At 43.3% G+C, this 18,677-nt stretch overlaps 1 protein-coding gene across 1 annotated transcript; it reads right to left on the minus strand.

Annotated features, from left to right (window-relative positions):
• Positions 1-801: 801 nt before the first annotated feature.
• LOC137378621 (probable G-protein coupled receptor 139) lies at positions 802-5,804 on the minus strand. The gene is made up of 2 exons (XM_068048915.1): positions 5,735-5,804; positions 802-1,694 (listed from the first exon to the last, which is right to left on the minus strand). The coding sequence occupies exons 1-2, from the start codon at positions 5,802-5,804 to the stop codon at positions 802-804; spliced, it is 963 nt and encodes a 320-aa protein (XP_067905016.1).
• Between the last annotated feature and the right edge of the window lie 12,873 nt (positions 5,805-18,677).

Genomic DNA, 18,677 nt, shown 5'->3' on the forward strand with positions numbered 1-18,677 from the left:
GGAATCTCGAAGTAGGGGACATAATTACAGAATAAGGGGGCACACATTTAAAACAGAGATGCGAAGGAATTTCTTCTCTCAGAGGGTGGTAAATCTCTGGAATTCTCTGCCTCATAGAGTTGTGAAGGCAAGGTCACTAAATGTATTTAAGGAGGAGGTAGATAGATTTTTAAAATCTCGGGGAGTTGAGGATTTGGCGGAGCAGGCCCGAAAGCGGAGTTGAGGCATGAGACAGATCAGCCATGATCTTATTGAATGGCGGGGCAGGCTTGAGGGGCTGAATGGCCTACTCCTGCTCCTGCTTCTTATGTTTTTATGCTTTTAAACAGTGAGGAAGACTGTCTCGATGTAACACTGGCAAAGTGTGTGGTGTAAAAAGTGGGGCAGACAGTCTCAGTGGAACAATGGCAGAGTGTGTGATGTAACATGAGGTATACTGTCACAATGTGACACTGGTGGATCAGCCATTCAGTACAGAACCTGGTCAATTGTCATCTCCACTTGAGGGCAAGTTTTACATCCCAGTTCCTTTGAAAGTTGCTTGGGGAAGTGGGAATAAAAGCATTTAGTCAGTGAGTTATGATCTGGAATGCACTTCCTGATTGGGTAGCGGAAGGAGAAACAATAGAAAATTTCAGAAGGGAATTGGATAAATATTGTAAGTGCTGAGCTGCTCAGAGCTCTGGGCTTTGGGATCTGGCACAATCCTGCACCTCTGACCTCAGAATTTAGCGCTGCTCATTGGGATATAATCTTATTTATGAGATGGAACTGAATTCTAATGCTGACAAATATTTTTGTTCACTGTTTGACGAATCTGAGAGTCAGAGTGAAAGGATATTTCACAACCTTTTTCAACTGCTCTCGGAATTTGCTCTGAGTCACTGTGTAGATACAGGTGTTTGTGCAGGTACTGAGGAGTTGGAGCAGGTATCCGATAGTACCTGCGATGGGTGAAGGGGTACGGGAATCAGACATGAATGCAATTCGCTGATACAGGAAACAGGTAACATAGGGCGTCCATAAAACAATAAAACTGCCTGAGATAGTGAAGAGTAAAATGATGGATTTTCCACGTTTGTCCATCTCAGAGTCACTGGGACTCACTCCATCACTGGCCTCCTGGAGTCTCCGGCGGGCTCTACTAGCTTTTAAAATGTGTCTGACGGTCAGAGTGTTGAGGAGCAGAATCAAAACGAATGGGAGCAAAGGGGTTAGAAGGCGATGAAGAATCTCGTATGCTGCCCAGAAGATTGAAGTGTAATACTCTGGTTTTGTAATGCAAAACCATTCCAAGTTATTGAAGATGTACTGAGCTTGAAATCTGATGAACCAAGGAATACTTTCCAAACAGCTCAGCACAGTCACAGCTCCAATAATCACCCTTGCAATTTTCTCAGTGCAATATTTTGTTTTCAGCTTTTGGCAACAAATGGCCACAAATCGATCAAAGGTGAAAGTAACTGTAAACCAGACAGAAATCTCCGTGGAAGCAAAAATGAACACTGTTACCAAACTGCATATGGGAGTAATATCCAGGAAAGAAACTGGGAAATAAATAATAAGCCACCTCAGGATCACATCAGTCATGACAACCAGGAGATCGGCCGCTGCCATGGCTACCAGGTAATGAGTGACACATTTGGAGAGACCGCAGTTTCCTCGAGACAGGATCACAATCGCCAGCAAGTTAACTGCAAAAAAAAGTGAGAATAACTAGTCAGGTTTCATGCATCAGATTGACAGAATGTTCAGTTGAATTTACTGCATCCTGTATTTGAAAATGACTTGTGATTATACCAGTGGTTTACCGCAGGAAACTGGTTGTAAAATAAACCAAATTGTGAATCATTTGTGAGAAATAAAAGCAGCATTAATCTTTTAAAAATGGCATGAGGAAGAAGGGTCTGGTGTTCAGCAGAGTGTAAGAAGCTAGTGGATAAGGCGCAATGATCTGCACTAAGGCAGCTCCTTTAAGTAAATGAACAGCACAAGGAGGGAACGTAGGACATTTTTTTCCCACACAGATCAATATTTAAGATAAAAGCAAAATACTGCGGATGCTGGAAATCTGAAATAAAAACAGGAAATTCTGGAATCACTCAGCAGGTCTGGCAGCATCTGTGAAAAGAGAAGCAGAGTTAAAGTTTCAGGTCAGTGACCTTTCTTTGGAACTGACAAATATTAGAAAAGTCACAGGTTATAAGCAAATGAGGTGGGGGTGGGGCAAGAGATAACAAAGGAGGTCTAGATTGGACCAGGCCACATAGCTGACCAAGAGGTCACGGAGCAAAGGCAAACAATATGTTAATGGTGTGTTGAAAGACAAAGCATTAGTACAGATTAGGTGTTAATACACTGAATATTGAATAGCAGCAAGTGCAAACCTGAAAAAAAAACAGTGGGTAAGCAAACTGAATAAATTAAAATGAAATGAAATAAATACAAAAAAAAAAGATTGTAAAAAATGTAAAAAAAGAATGTAAAAAAAAAGGAAGAAAAAATAACTAAAAATGAAAGTAAAATGGGGGGCTGTCATGCTCTGAAATTATTGAACTCAATGTTCAGTCCAGCAGGCTGTAGTGTGCCTAATCGGTAGATGAGATGCTGTTCCTCAAGCTTGCGTTGATGTTCACTGGATCACTGCAGCAATCCCAGGACAGAGATGGGAGCATGAGAGCAGGGGGGAGTGTTGAAATGGCAAGCAACCGGTAGCTCAGGGTCCTGCTTGTGGACTGAGCGGAGATGTTCCACAAAGCGGTCACCCTGTCTGCGCTTGGTCTCCCCAATGTAGAGGAGACCACACTGTGAGCAGCGAATACAGTATACTACATTGAAAGAAGTACAAGTAAATCGCTGCTTCACCTGAAAGGAGTGTTTGGGGCCTGGGATAGTGAGGAGAGAGGAGGTAAATGGGCAGGTATTACACCTCCTGCGATTGCAGGGGAAGGTGCCCTGGGATGGGGATGAGGTGGTGGGGGTAATGGAGGAGTGGACCAGGGTGTTGCGGAGGGAACGATCCCTTCGGAATGCTGACAGGAGAAGGGAGGGGAAGATGCGACTGGTATTGGCATCACGCTGGAGGTGGCAGAAATGGCGGAGGGTGATCTTTTGGATATGGAGGCTGATGGGGTGAAAACTGAGGACACGGGGAACCCTGTCACGGTTCTGGGAGGGAGGGGAAGGGGTGAGGGTAGAAGTGCGGGTAACGGGCCGGACATGGTTGAGGGCCCTGTCAACCACAGTGGGGGGAAAACCTCGGTTGAGGAAAAAGGAGGTCATATCAGAAGCACCGTCATGGAAGGTAGCATCATCAGAGCAGATGCGTCAGAGATGGAGAAACTGGGAGAATGGATTGGAGTCCTTACAGGAGGTAGGGTGTGAAGAAGTGTAGTCGAGGAGACCAAGCGCAGACTGGGTGACCGCTTTGCGGAACATCTCCGCTCAGTCCGCAAGCAGGACCGTGAGCTTCCGGTTGCTTGCCATTTCAACACTCCCCCTTGCTCTCATGCTCACATCTCTGTCCTGAGATTGCTGCAGTGATCCAGTGAACATCAACGCAAGCTCGAGGAACAACATCTCATCTACCGATTAGGCACACTACAGCCTGCCGGACTGAACATTGAGTTCAATAATTTCAGAGCACGACAGCCCCCCATTTTACTTTCATTTTTAGATATTTTTTCTTCCTTTTTTTTTACATTCTTTTTTTACATTTTTTACAATCTTTTTTTTTTGTATTTATTTCATTTCATCTTAATTTATTCAGTTTGCTTACCCACTGTTTTTTTTTCAGGTTTGCACTTGCTGCTGTTCAATATTCAGTGTATTAACACCTAATCTGTACTAATGCTTTGTCTTTCAACACACCATTAACATATTGTTTGCCTTTGCTCCGTGACCTTTTGGTCAGCTATGTGGCCTGGTCCAATCTAGACCTCCTTTGTTATCTCTTGCCCCACCCCCACCTCACTTGCTTATAACCTGTGACTTTTCTCATATTTGTCAGTTCTGAAGAAGGGTCACTGACCTGAAACTTGAACTCTGCTTCTCTTTTCACAGATGCTGCCAGACCTGCTGAGTGGTTCCAGCATTTCTTGCTTTTGTTTCAATATTTTAGATGTAGTTTCAGGCAGGTTCAATAAAGTCAACAGATCGTTGGAGGGCCCACTTCACCTTGGGTGCAGAGCGTAACAGAGATGTCCCATGTCCAATGTTTATACATGATTCAGTACTCAATTTATCGCTGCACAGTGATTCGACAATTAACCAGCTGGTCCTGGAAAACTCTGGGATTATCCTTGACAATTACACCGTTTCTAAAGTAAACACGTTTTCATAGCATCATAGAAGAATACAGCACAGAAGGAGGCCATCCAATTCGTCGTGTCAGTGCTTGTTCTTTGACAGAACGATCCAATTAGTCCCACCCACTGCTCTTTTCCAAAAACCTGCAATTTTAGCCCTTCAATTATTTACCCAATTCCCTTTGATTCTTGAATCTGCTTCCCAGCCCTTCCAGACAGTGCATCCCTGATCATTACAACTTGTTGCATTAAAAAGTGCCCACACGTCACCTCAGACTCTTTTGCCAATTATCGTAAAGCTGGGTCCTCTGTTTACCGAACATTGTCCCACTGGTTCGAGTTTAGCCTCATTAAATCTATCAAAACCCTTCATGTTTTTGAAAGCCCTGATCAATTTGCACTTAAACCTCGCTGTTTCAAGGAGAACAACCTCAACGGCTCCAGATCTCCAACTAACTGATGTCTTTCATTCCTGTTACCATTCCAATAAATCTCCGCTGCACCCTCACCAGGGCCTTGCCTTTTGCTAAAATGTGGTGTGCAGAACTGAACAGAGTAATCCAGCTGGGGCCTATCCAGTGTTTCATAACTGTTCAGCAAAACATCCATGCTATTTGCTCTATTCCACAATTTATAAAGCCAAGAAACCCTTATCAACAACCTTACCACTTGCCCTGACATCTTCAAAAATTTGTGATATCTTCGAATCTCTCTTCCTGCACCACCTTTAAAATTGTTTCATTTGTTTCATATTGTCTGGCCTCATTATGCCTACCAAAAGTAATCGCATTACACTTTGCTGTATGAAATTTCATCTGCCATGTGTCTGACCATTTCACCAGATTCTGTATGTTCTCCTGACGTCTGTCAGCCTCCTCCTCATTGTTTATTACATTTCAAAGTTTTTTGTCACCTGGAAACTTTGAATTGATACCCTGTATACCCAAGATCATGTCATTAACATATCAAAAAGCGAAGTACTTCTAGGGTGCACCACTTCATTCTTCCCTCCAGTCTGAAAAACAATCCTTCACCACAACTCTCTGCTTTCTGTTCCTTAGCCAGTTTGTACTGACATGATAATGACGATGGCAGATTCTTCACAGACAAACATCTAGGGAAGGCTTGTCACAGTGGTAGTTGACATGATCTTTGGTGACTGAAGAGGACAATTCTTGATCTGCAGGCTATTGAGCATTTGGGGCACAAGAACTCCTGGTTTGGTGGAACTCTGGTATAAGCAGATTCCTTCTGTTGTCTGTACTTTTCTTTAGCAGCTTTGCATCTGTTTGTTTTGAACTTGTGTGCTGCTTTCCTGGTTATTGTGTGCCAGCTGTCATTATCACAGCCTCCTGCTCCCACACCTGTTGGTCAATGTCAGCCGGAGAGCTGTCTTTTTAGCTCTTCTTTGAAATGTTTGTGAGTACCACCTCGATCTCGATTGCTGGAGCATAGTTCAACATAACGCACTGCTTTTGGCATTCTGGAGTCCTCCATACATGACACATGTCCTGACCAGCACAATTGGAATTGTAAGGGAAGGAATACAGTGCTGGGTAGATTGGCTCTTTGAGGACTACATTGTTTGTGGTGTAGTCCTGCCATCTAATGTTCATGATGGATCAAAGACAACCTTGATGGAAGTGCTCCAGCGTCACATTTTTTCTGTACAGAACCCACGATTCTGACCCATACAAGACGGTGACGACAACAAGCGCTCTGCATACTTTAATTTTGGTGGAGATGCGTAGTGAATGGTTTCGCCAGACACGGTTTGAGAGGCAACCAAATGAGCTGATGGCCTTGAACAGTCAATTGTCTATGTCCTTGTTGACAGTGCCATCATTTGAGATAATGCTCTCTGGTTAGGTAAACCGTTGCACTGCATTGAGGCTGCTGGTGCCAATGTTGATCTGCAGGGGATTGTACTTTACACGGGGCTGTGGTTGCTGCAGCGATTCTGTTTTCTTTACATTCTTAGCAAGACCAAAGACATTTGCTGCCTCAGAGAAAGATTTTATAATTAGCTGCATTGCCTCATCCTTGTGTGTTAGCAGGGCAAAATTGTCGGCAAACAGAAGTTCCATGATAAGCTCTCTGTGGTATACGTATGCACCAGTATACATTGCAGGTTGAAGAGACTGCTGTCTGTTCGGAAGGAGAAGTATACGCCCTCTGTCAAGCCTGCTCTTAAAGCACCATACTGAAGAAAATAGAGAAAAGGGTAATTCTCACAACACACCCTTACTTAACAGCACTGGAGATAAGAAAGCTATATGAGAGGGCTCCATTCTGCTTGACGTGACCTTCTGGTATGTGTGCAGATGACAGAGAATGATGCAAAAACTTGAAGGTCACCCCATTCTAGATAGTGTATTCCAAAATCCGTCCCAGCTGACTGTATCGAATGTCTTGGTGAGATCTACAAAAGTAGTGTGAAAACCAGTGTTTTCTTCTCTACACTTCTCAGCTCAGTTTGCTGATTACTACCTACCACCCTCCCTCAGTTGAAGAATCAGTACTCCATGTTGGACACCACTTGCAAGAAGCACCGAGGGTAGCAAGGGCACAGAATGTACTCTGGGTGGGGACATCAATGTCTATCGCGAAGAGTAGCTCAGCAGCACCACTACTGACTGAGCTGGCCACGTCCTGAAGGGCATATCTGTCAGACTGGGCCTGCGACAGGTGGGGAGGGAGCCAACAGGAGGAAAAAACCAACAAGACCCTGTCCTCACCAATGTAGCTGGTGCAGATGCATCTGTCCTTGACAGTATTTGTAGGAGTGACCACTGCACAATCCTTGTGAAAATGAGGACAGACTTCATCATGTTGTGTGGCACGACCACCATGCTAAGTGGGATAGATTTCAAACAGATACAGCAGCTCATAACTGAGCATCCATGAGACGCTTTGGGGCATCAGCAGCAGCGGAATTGTATTCAAACACAATTTGTAACCTCATGACCCAGCATATCCCTCAACATACTATTACCAATCAATCCAAGGCATCAATCCTGGGTCAATGAATAATGCAGGAGAGTATGCCAGGAGTAGCACCAGGCATACCTAAAAATGAGGTGTCAACCTGTGAAGCTGCAATTCATGACTACTTGCGTGCCAAACAGTGGAAGCAGCAAGCAATAGACAGGGCTAAGTGATCCTACAATCAATAGATCAGATCAAAGCTCTGCAGAACTGCCACGCACAATCATGAATAGCAGTGGATAATTAAACAACTAACTGGAAAAGGAGGAGGAGGCTCCACAAATACCCTCATCCTCAATGATGGAGGGTCCCAGCACATCAGTGCAAAAGAAAAGGCTGAAGCATTTGCATCATCTTCAACCAGAATTGCAGTGTGAATGATCCATCTCAGCCTCCTCCTGAGGTCCCCAGAATCACAGATATCAGTCTTTCACCAATTCGATTCACTCCATGTGATATCAAGAAATGGCTGAAGACACAGGATAGTGCAAAGACTATGGGTCCTGACAACATTTTTTTTAGATATCCCAGCTGTAGTACTGAAGACTTGTGCTGCAGAACTAGCCACACCACTACCCAAGCTGTTCCAGTACAGCTACAACATTGGCATCTAACTGATGACATGGAAAGTTTTCCAGGTATTCCCATCCACAAAAAGGACAGATCCATTCCAACCAATTACTGTTGCAACAGTATTTTCTCAATCATCAGCAAAGTGAAGAAGGTGTCATCGACAGTTCTGTCAAGTGCCACTTTAACAGCAAGAACCAGCTCACTGATGTTCAGTTTGGGTTCTGCCACTCAGCACCTGACCTCATTACTGTCTTGGTCCAAACATGGATAAAAAGAGCAGTACTGAAGTGGTGAAGTGAGAGTGTTTGCTCTTGATATCAAGGCAGCATTTGACCGAGTATGGCATCAGAAACAGCCCGAGCCAAATTTAAGTCAATGGGAATCAAGGAGAAAAATCTCCACTGGTTGGAGTCATACCTAGCACAAAAGGAAGATGCTTGTGATTGTTGGAGGTCAATCATCTCGACCTCAGGTCATCACTGAAGCAGTTCGCAGGGTAGTATCCTAGGCCCAACCATCTTCAGCTGCTTCATCAATGACCCTCTCTCCATCGTAATGTCAGAAGTGGGGTTGTTCGCTGATGATTCTATTATGTTCAGCACCATTTGCAACTCCTCAGATACTGAAGCAGTCCATGTCCATATGCAAGAAGACCAGGCTTGGGCTGATAAGTGGCAAGTAACATTCACACCACACAAGTGCCAGGCAATGACAAACTCCAACAAGAGAGAATCTAACGATCTCCCCTTGACATTCAGTAGCATTACATTTACTGAATCCCCCACTACCAACATCTTGGAGGTTACCATTGACCAGAAGCTGAACTGGACCAGCCACATAAATACTGTGGCTACAAGAGCAGGTGAGAGACTGGGAGTTCTGCGGTGAGTAACCCACCTCCCGACTCCCCAAAGCATGTCCACTATCTACAAGGCACAAGTCAGGAGCATGCTGGAATACTCTCTACTTGCCTGGGTCAGTGCATCTCCAACAAGACTTAAGACGCTGGACACCATCCAGGACAAAGCTCACTTGAACGACACCCCATCCACCACTTTAAACATTCAATCCATCCACCACCGATGTACATTGGCAGCAGTGTGTACCATATACAAAATGCACTGCAGTAACTCACCACACCTCCTTCGACAGCACCTTCCAAATCCACGACATCTTCTACCTAGAAGGCCTAGGGAGCAGACGCATGGGAACACCACCACCTTGAATTTCTATTCAAGTCACACAACATCCTGACTTGGAACTCTATCAACGTTTCTTCACTGTTGCGGGATCAAAATCCTGGAACTCCCTCCCTAATAGCACTATGGGTGTACCGCACCAGATGTAATGCAGCAGTTTAAGGAGACAACTCACCATCACCTTATCAAGGGCAATTCGGGTTGGGCAACAAATGCTGGCCTAACCAGCGATGCCCACATCCAAATGAAATGAAAAAAACAATTCAAGGATCGCACTTCTTCCCTGTTTCTGGACGTTGTCTGGAATCCCAGCTGTTGTGCGGCTTTGTGTGATTTTAAATTGTGCTGTAGCAGTCCTGATCTCTTCATTGGTTGGTGGTTCACCCAGCTCAGACTTCATTTCCCTCTGGAAGATATTTGCAATAGACATTTCCTGCACCATCTCCTAGTCACCAAGTAGGCTCTCAATGTGTTCTGACCATCAATGCAAGATGGACTCATTATCTATGAGCAGGATTGTGCCATCCAAGAGTTTAGTAGTGGCTGTACCTGCTGGAAAGGTCCATAAACAGATCTCAAGGCTTCTTAGAAGGATTTCATATCTCTTATATCTGCCTACCTTTGTATCCTGACAGTGAGCACTGTCCACCAGTTGTTTTGGATGATTTGGAGGTTTGTTTGCAGAGTGCTGCAGGCTTCCCTATATGCAGCTTGGGACTGACATAACCATTGTCCCTTTAATCCCATGGACTTCCGTTTTGCTCACAATTCTTCAACAAGTGAGCTACTTTATCAACCACTTTTCCAAAATCCATGTACACGACATCAACTGTGCTACCCTCATCAACACTCTCCATTCCTTCAAAGAATTCTATTAAGTTTGTTCACTGCTTATTTAGAATGCATTACACTTATTACTTTACATAGATCAATGTTGAGGTCCACAGCATATCTTTGTCCATAAATCTCAAAGTAATCTCCTCTCAGGTGCTCCTTCCCCATCTGTAACCCTCTCAATTACCTACTAAGCATCTGCGAAAACAGCAGCAAGAAGAAAGCGAGGCAACACACGAGGTCAAGCATCTCACGGTGGGATTTCACAACCGTTATAATTTAGATAAAAATCACATGAAGCAAATCCCACGTGTGTGTTATATACTGACTGAAAACATAGCGTGGATCACTAAAAAGGCAGCTGTGTGAAGATATCAGACACAGTGCCGCACGACCAGACCTCCAGAAATAAAACTGTCAAAAGGGTGGGAGTTTCCATTCGTTCTCATTGTTTTTTCGACGCAATTTACCAGAAATCGGCTAAACCATTGCAAAAGATCACAGAATTATAAGCACAAATTAGATTCAGTACAAATAGGATTTCTGAAATCCTTTTCACTAGTGTGTTAAAAAAAACATTGCGCTAATATGTGCTGACCCCATGCACAAAACTGGCCACGTTTCCAGATCTAATTAATCACCACCGTACTTTTTCCACTCATTGCACCAACTGTGAGCCTTCAAGGGGCTTTTTAAAATTAAGCTTTATTTTGTTTTGGCGTAAGGCATATTTTAAACGCATTTACGCATTACTTTAAAAAAAATAAGAATCTGACTAATTTTCACCAATGTACCTGGTAAATGGTTCTGGGTAGTTTTTGTTAAGTCATTTTCAATAATTATACAAGGGTTACTCACAGGGGGTGGACGGGACACTGATTTCAAATACTTATTGTTTGTGATAAATCCATTTTCAGCTGTAAAAATAAAACTGCTCGAGGTTATCACTCTTAAAAATATCAAGGAATAGCATAACTGATATTGAAAAAATACATGCTAAAATACTGACCGATCGTGCAGATCACGGCAGATTTTACCTTCAAAGACATAGAAAAAGATTTGAACGAAAACTGAGGGGGGAAAAAAAGCACTTCTCAAAACCAGCACAATTTTGAGCACCATTTGCGCCAAGATGGTCCCTTGTACTCAAAACAGAAACACTTGGCCAATGGCAACAATGAACAGATATGAGTAACTTACTGGGCACTCCGATGGCCCCAAGCACAGGGCAGTAAATGAACTCAACATCAGCGAGTGTTGGTAGCAAATTGAACGGATATTTCATGCTCAGTTTAAAGCAATGACTCCAACTTTAACTGAAACTGTGATCATCTAAAGGAGCCTTTATACATAGACAACAAATCGTCCAGGGACGTAATTAGGTTGGGTGATCATTGGTATCACTTACAGTCATTTGAACAAACAGATCTGAAAGAGGCAAACAACAATGGAATAGAGATTATTTCAGAAATAGGAGAGATCAGACGAGGATGCAGAGTGCGTGGGGAAGAATGCGAGATAGGCTAAAATGGGCCTGGAGTGCAGGTGTGTACATACCTGCAGTGTGGTCAATGAGGTTGGAGGGCTGCAGGCACAAGTAGCTACATGGGATTATGGTAAAGTAGCAATAATGGAAAAGATAAACTAACACTCTCAATTTGTCTGATTTTTTTTTTGCGAAACGTCCACCCGAATGAGTAACTCCACCACACCCCGAACTTCTACTTAAATGATAAACTTCAATCTACCTGGCTTCTGTTCTGTAATGGGAATATTCAGAAAATAGTTCGATTCTGGTCATTTAACGTCAGCATTAGGCCTGCAGAGGTCAGGTGTGGTCGAGGGAGACGTGCATGAAAATGGACCTTATTCTTCTTCAACCTTCAAAGACCACCACAACTGTTCCAAAGTAACAGTTTTATCATCATTATTACTAAAACAAACAGATTGGAAACCAAGATTAACAGATAAAGAGTAAATGAGTGAAGAGAAACTTTCAATGGAGAGACAGTTGTAGTACAGAATAGACATTCTATAAGGAGGAAAGAAAGATCATCCAAGGCTAGAGATCTGTGGTGACTGAATATTTAGAGATTAACATGAAACATAACAAAAGGTTTACGATAAATGTCAGGTCCAAATACAGTATAGACCAGAGAGTGCAAAGGAGATTAAATGCAACTAGGCTAGGGGGATATGGGGCTTTAGCTATGCGGAGGAACTAGAGAAACTGGTATCGTTTTCCATAGAGCTGCGAGGATTAAGGGGACATTTAACAGAGTTGTTCAGAATTATGAGAGGTCTGGACGATGTAGATAGGTAGAAACTGTCTCCACTAATAGAACGGCGGGTAACCAGAGGGTATGATTTCAAATAACTGGCATAAAAGCTATTGTTTACAAAATAAGTTGTAAAGAACCATAGAAAAATTGCAGCACAGAAGGAAGCCATTCATACCAAGGTGTCCGCACTGGCCGAATAAACTAGCCACCCAATCTAATCCCACCTTCCAGCTCTTGGTCCATAGCCTTGCAGGTTACAACACTCCAGGAGCATGTCCATAAAAATATAAAATAATTGAGGGTCTCTGCCTCCACTACCATTCCAGGAAGTGAATTCCAGTCACACACAACAGTCTGGGTGAAAAAGATTTTTCTCATGTCTCCTCTAATCCTTCTATCAATCACATTAAATCTGTGCCTCTGGTAATTGACCTCTCCACTAGGAGAAACAGACCATTCCTGTCTACTCTATGGAAGCCCCTCACAGCCTTGTATACCTCAATTAAGTCAGCCCTCAGCTTCCTCTGTTAGAAGGAAAACAACCCTAGCCTATCCAATCTCTTCTCATAGCAGCATTGTTATGAAATATAATGCATTACCTGAAACAATGGTGGCAGCAGAATCAATAGGAACTTTCAGAAGAGAATTGAATGTTTAATTAAAGAGAGAAAAATGCAGCAAGTCTCTGTGAAACAATAGAGTGTGGAACTACTTGAATAGAATTTTGAGAGTCTATGGCATTATCTCTGGATTATCTGAGTTATAGTATCTATGGGTGTTGCAATGCAGAGAGCTTTAAGCTATAGTTCAAATCTTTTGAAGATTATATTGTTGATGCCCTGAGCCATTCATCCATTATTAAGGAGGTTATGGCAGGGCACTTAAACCCTTAATGCAAACAGGCAGAGGCAACATAATTTTGTGAAAGGGACATCATGTTTCATTAATTTATTAGAGTAATTTGAGGAAGTAACACGAAATGAGGATAAAGGGGAAAGATAGAAACATAGAAAATAGGAGCAAGAGTAGGTCATTCAGCCCTTTGAGCCTGCTCCGCCATTCATTATGATCATGGCTGATCATCCAACTCAGTAACCTGTTCCCACTTTCGCTCCATACTCTTTGATGCCTTTAGACCTGAGAGCTATATCTAACTCCTTCTTGAAAACATACAATGCTTTGGTATCAACTGCTTTCTGTTCGAGCGAATTCCACAGTCTCACCACTCTCTGGGTGAAGAAATCTCTCCTCATCCCAGTCCTGAAATGATCACCCCGTATCCTTAGACTATGACACCTGGTTCTGCACTCTCCAACCATCGGGAACATCCTTCCTGCATCTACCCTGTCAAGTCCTGTTAGAATGATATAGGTTTCTATGAGATCCCCCCTCACTCTTCTGAACTCAGGCAAATATAATCCTAACTGACTCAATCTCTCCTCATATGTTAGTCCCGCCATCCCAGGAATCAGTCTGGTAAACCTTCGCTGCACTCCTTCTATAGCAAGAACAATCTTCCTCAGATAAGGAGACCAAAACGGCACACAATATTCCAGGCGTGGCCTCACCAAGGCCTTGAAAAATTGCAGCAAGACAGCCCTGCTCCTGTACTCGAATCCTCTCGCTATGAAGGCCAACATACCATTTGCCTTCCTGTTGCACCTGCATATCTTCAGCGACTGGTGTACAAGAACACCCAGGTTTCGCTGCATATTCCCCTCTCTCAGTTTATAGCCATTCAGATAATAATCTGCCTTCCTGTTTTTGCTATTAAAGTGGATAACCTCACATTTATCCACATTATACTGCATCTGCCATGCATCAACCCACTCACTCAACTTGTCCAGATCACCCTGACGCCTCTCTGAACCCTCCTCACAACTCACCCTCCCACCCAGTTTGGTGTCATCTGCAAATTTGGAGATATTACATTTAGTTCCCTCATCTAAATCATTAACATATATTGTGAACAGCTGGGGTCCTAGCACCGATCCCTGCGGTAGCCCACTAGTCCCTGCCTGCCATTCAGAAAAATACCCATTTATCACTACTCTTTGTTTCCTGTCTGCCAACCAATTTTCAATCCATCGCAATACACTACCCCCAATCCCATGCGCTTTAGTTTTACATGCTAATCTATTATGTGGGACTTTTTCGAAAGCCTTCTGAAAGTCCAAATAAACCACATCCACTGGCTCCCTCGCATCAACTCTACTAATTACTTCCTCGAAGAATTCTAGTAGATTTGTCAAGCATGTAAATCCATGCTGTCTCTGCCCGATTATACCACAGTTCTCTAAGTGCTGTGCTATAAAATCTTTGATAATGGACCCTAGAATTTTCCCCACTACCGACGTCAGGCTGACCTGTCTATAATTCCCTGTAGGGAACATGTAGATGTGGTGTACTTGGATTTACAAAAAGTATTTGATAAAGGTGCAACATCAAATAAGAGCTCATGGTAAAGGAGGGAACATATTCGCATGGATCGAGGATTGGTTAGCTAACAGGAAGCAGAGAATAGGGATAATTGGGGCATTTTCAGGTTGACAAGCTGTAACTAGTGGAGTGCCACAGGGATCAGTGCTGGGGCCTCAACCATTTACAATCTGTATCAATGATTTGGATGAAGGTAGCTAAATTTGTACAGGACTGTAAGATGGGATCGAGAGTAGGTTGTGAAGAGGATATTTAAAAATCCCTTTGCAGACACCTTATTTGTTTGGCTCACTGACTAGGGCCAGTATATATTGTCCATCAGTAATTGCCCTTCAGGTGCTGGTGGTGAGTGGCCTTCTCGAACCACTGCAGTCCTTGGGGTGTAGGTACACCAACAGTGCTGTTAGGAAGAGAGTTCCAAGAACTTGACTCAATGACAGTGAAGGAGAGGTGATATAGTTCCAAGTCAAGATGGTGTGTGTCTTGGAGGGGAACTTGCAGATGGTGGTGTTCCCATGCACCTGCTGTCCTTGTCCTTCGAGCTGGTAGAGGTCGCGGGTTTGGAAGGAGCCTTGGTGAGTTGATGCAGTGCATTTTGTTGATGGTACACATGCTGCAACTGTGCGTCTGTGGTGGAGGGAGTGAATGGGGAAGGTCATGAATGGGCTGCCAATCAAGCGGGCTGCTTTGTCCTGGATGGTGTTGAGCTTCTTGAGAGTTGTTGGAGCTGCACTCATCCAGGCAAGTGGAGGGTACTTCATCACTCTCCTGACTTGTGCCTTGTAGATGGCGGACAGGAATTGGGGAGACAGGAGGTGAGTTACTCACTGCAGAATTCCCAACCTCTGACCTAGTCTTGTACCCACCACATTTATGTGGCTTTTCCAGTTCAGTTTCTGGTCAATAGTGAACCCTAGCATGTTGACAGTGAGGTATTCAGTGATGTTAATTCCATTGAAAATCAGGGGGAACTGGTTAGATTTTCTCTTATTTGAGATGGCCATTGCCTGACACTTGTGTGGCACGATTGTTACTCGCCACATATCAGCCCAAGCCTGGATGTTGTCCAGGTCTTGCTGCACATGGGCAGGGCTGCTTCAGTATCTGAGGAGTCGCAACTGGTGGTGAACTGTAAACAGTGAACATCCCCACTTCTGACCTTATGATGTCGGGAAGGTCATTGATGAAGTAGCTGAAGATGGTTGGGTCTGGGACACTACCCTGAGAAACTGCTGCAGTGATGTCCTGGGACTGAGATAATTGACCTCCAACAACCACAGCCATCTTTTCTTGTGCTAGGTATGACTTCAACCAACGGTGAGTTTTCCCCCTGAATCCAAGTGACTCCAGTTTTTCTCAGGCTACTTGATGCCACACTCAGTCAAATGCTGCCTTGATGTCAAGGGCACTCACTCTCACCTCACCTCTTGAGTTCAGCTCTTTTGTCCATGTTTGGACCAAGGTTGTAATGAGGTAAGGAGTTGAGTGGCCCTGGTGAAACCCAAACTGAGCGTCAGTGAGCAGGTTATTGTTGAACAAGTGCCACTTTATAGCACTGTTGACAAACCCCTCTATCACTTTACTGATGATCAGGAGTAGACAGAGAGCGGTAATCGGCTGGGTTGGATTTGTCATTCTGTTTGTGCACAGGGCATACCTGGGCCATTTTCTTACTGAATGAAGTTCCTATTACCCATCCAATAAATAGAGCAGTTTGATCGCAGGGACCTGTAGTTTCACAGTGGGTCTCGCTCTGTACATTTCGCCATTTTATTAGCAAAACCCGTCATTTGTGTTCGGTTATGTTGCCCCAGATTTTTGTTTTCCTTTTAAGGTGTACTTGCTTCCAAATTTGCGGCGTATCGTCCCTCTATTGAAAGCAGCCATCCCTCTTTTTCACTCGTAGCCCCTACCCGTTCATTGTCTGTTTGCTGCCTTTTACGATTCAGCAATATCGATCTCCAAAAAACACCTCCCACTTTTAAAATAGGAAATAAATACCATGGAAATTGTGATGCAGTTGTCAAAGTTCATCTCAGATAAAACCTAAATTTCAGAAGAGTGAGGCAAAATGGGAGCGGAGAATGGTTAGTTTAGATAACAAAGGATGGGATAAAAACAGTAGAGAGAAAGAATCTAGCTCAGAAAATCAGGAAGTCGAATCAGTTTGGTGGAACGACGAGCAAGCAACTAGGGATTAGACTATTTTGGATATGGCATTGTGTAGAAAGGATTAATTAATAACCTCGTAGTAAAGAAGTCCCTGGAGAAGTGTGACCATACGATAACAAAATTTAATATTGAATTTGAAAGTGATTTATTTAGGTCCGAAGCTGGGGTCTTAAAAAAAATAAACTACCTGGGTATGAGGGACGAATTGGCTAAGGTAGATTGGGAAACCACATTAACAAATCTGATGGCAGACAGACAATGATTAGCATTTAAAAATTAATACATTATTTTCAATAAATAAAGTTTCCTTTTAGACACAAATCTCCAACAGAAAAAATGGTCCAATCGTGGCTAACAAGAGGATTTAAAGCTAGTATTATATCAAAGGAAGAGGCTGGAAATGTTTCCAAACAGAGTAGTACACCTGAGGATCAGGAGGATTTCAGAATTCAACAAAAGCATACCAAAAATATAAAGAAAAACAAATATAAGAGTAGACTACCATGAGATATAAAAACAGATTGTAACCGTTTCTGTAGGTATATAAATCGGAAGAGATTAATGAAAGTAAACGTGGGCCCAATAGAAGCAGAGACAGGTGACATTATAACGGGGAATAAACAAATGTCAGAGATATTAAGCAGACACTTGGTATCTGCCTGCACAGTAGAAGAGACAAATAATAACGGAAATGAAGGCGAACCAAGGGTCTAACCAAAGTGAGGAACTTAAATCAACAGATTAGGTAAAGAAATAATACTGGAGAAATTAAAAGGACTAAGTCGCAGCAAATCCCCTGGACCTGAGGATCTGCATCCTAGGATTTTAAAGGAGATAGATGCCGAGGTAGTGCATGAATTGGTTTTCATGTTCCAAATTCCTGAGATTCTATAACAGTTCCAGAGGGCTGAAAAGTACAAAACACAACTCCACTATTTAGGAAAGGAGGACGACAGAAAATGGGGACTAACATCAGCCTAACATCAGTAGCATAAGAATGCTAGAATCTATTATTAGGGACATGGTAACAGGGCACTTAGAAAAACACAATATGATTAAGCAGAGTCAGCATGGATTCAGGAAGGGGAAAACATGTTTGACAAATCTGTTTGAGTTTTTTGAGGATGTAACCAAGAAGATGGCTCAGGGGGCTCCAATATTTAGATTTTCAAAAAGCATTCCAAAATGTACCTCACAAGAGTTTATTACACAAAATTAGGACTCATGAAATCTCATAATATCACCATGGATGAGGATTAGTTAATGCATAGAAAACAGAGAGTAAAAACAAAGGTGACATTGTTGGGATCCACGCTGTAACTACCAGGGTACGCATGATCAGTACTTGGGCCTGAGCTAGTTACAATCGATATTGATAAAACAGGAATATAGATTCACAAGAACATAGGAGCAGGAGTAGGCCATTCATCCCGTCGAGTCTGCTCCACCAGTCAGTTAGATCATGCTGATCATTTACCTCAATGCCAGTTTCCCGTGTAATCCCCATATCATTGATGTGATTAAAATCCAGATATATATCAATTTCTGTCTTGAACATGCTCAATAATTGAGCTTCCACTGCCCTCAGGTGCAGAGAATTCCAAAGATTCACGATCCTCTGAGTGAAGAAATTCCTCAACCTACCCTTTATTCTGAGACTATAGCCAGAGATTTTCGTTGGACGCCGTCCACCAGCTGAAACGTTGGTAGTGAGCCCGCTGGGCCTGTGGAGCTAGACCGGGATTTTTAACTCCCCAGGCTTTTAATTGGTCTTGGGCAGGGCTTCCACCTCCTTGAAGCAGGAAATCCAACCTACTGGAGCTGCCGGCCAATGTGCGGGCCGCAGCTCTTAGTCCCAGCAGCGCCACTGGGAGCAGTGCCCA

Source organism: Heterodontus francisci, chromosome 17 (genome assembly GCF_036365525.1).
Source record: "Heterodontus francisci isolate sHetFra1 chromosome 17, sHetFra1.hap1, whole genome shotgun sequence".
In the NCBI taxonomy this organism is placed as follows: domain Eukaryota; kingdom Metazoa; phylum Chordata; class Chondrichthyes; order Heterodontiformes; family Heterodontidae; genus Heterodontus; species Heterodontus francisci.

Excerpts from the sequence above, each read along its gene's own strand:
- LOC137378621 (XM_068048915.1), bottom strand. The coding sequence starts at position 5,804 with ATGGAGGACTCCAGAATGCCAAAAGCAGTGCGTTATGTTGAACTATGC. Across the intron at positions 1,695-5,734 it reads CAGCAATCGAGATCGAGGTG|TTAACTTGCTGGCGATTGTG; the intron begins GTACTCACAAAC and ends TTTTTTTTGCAG.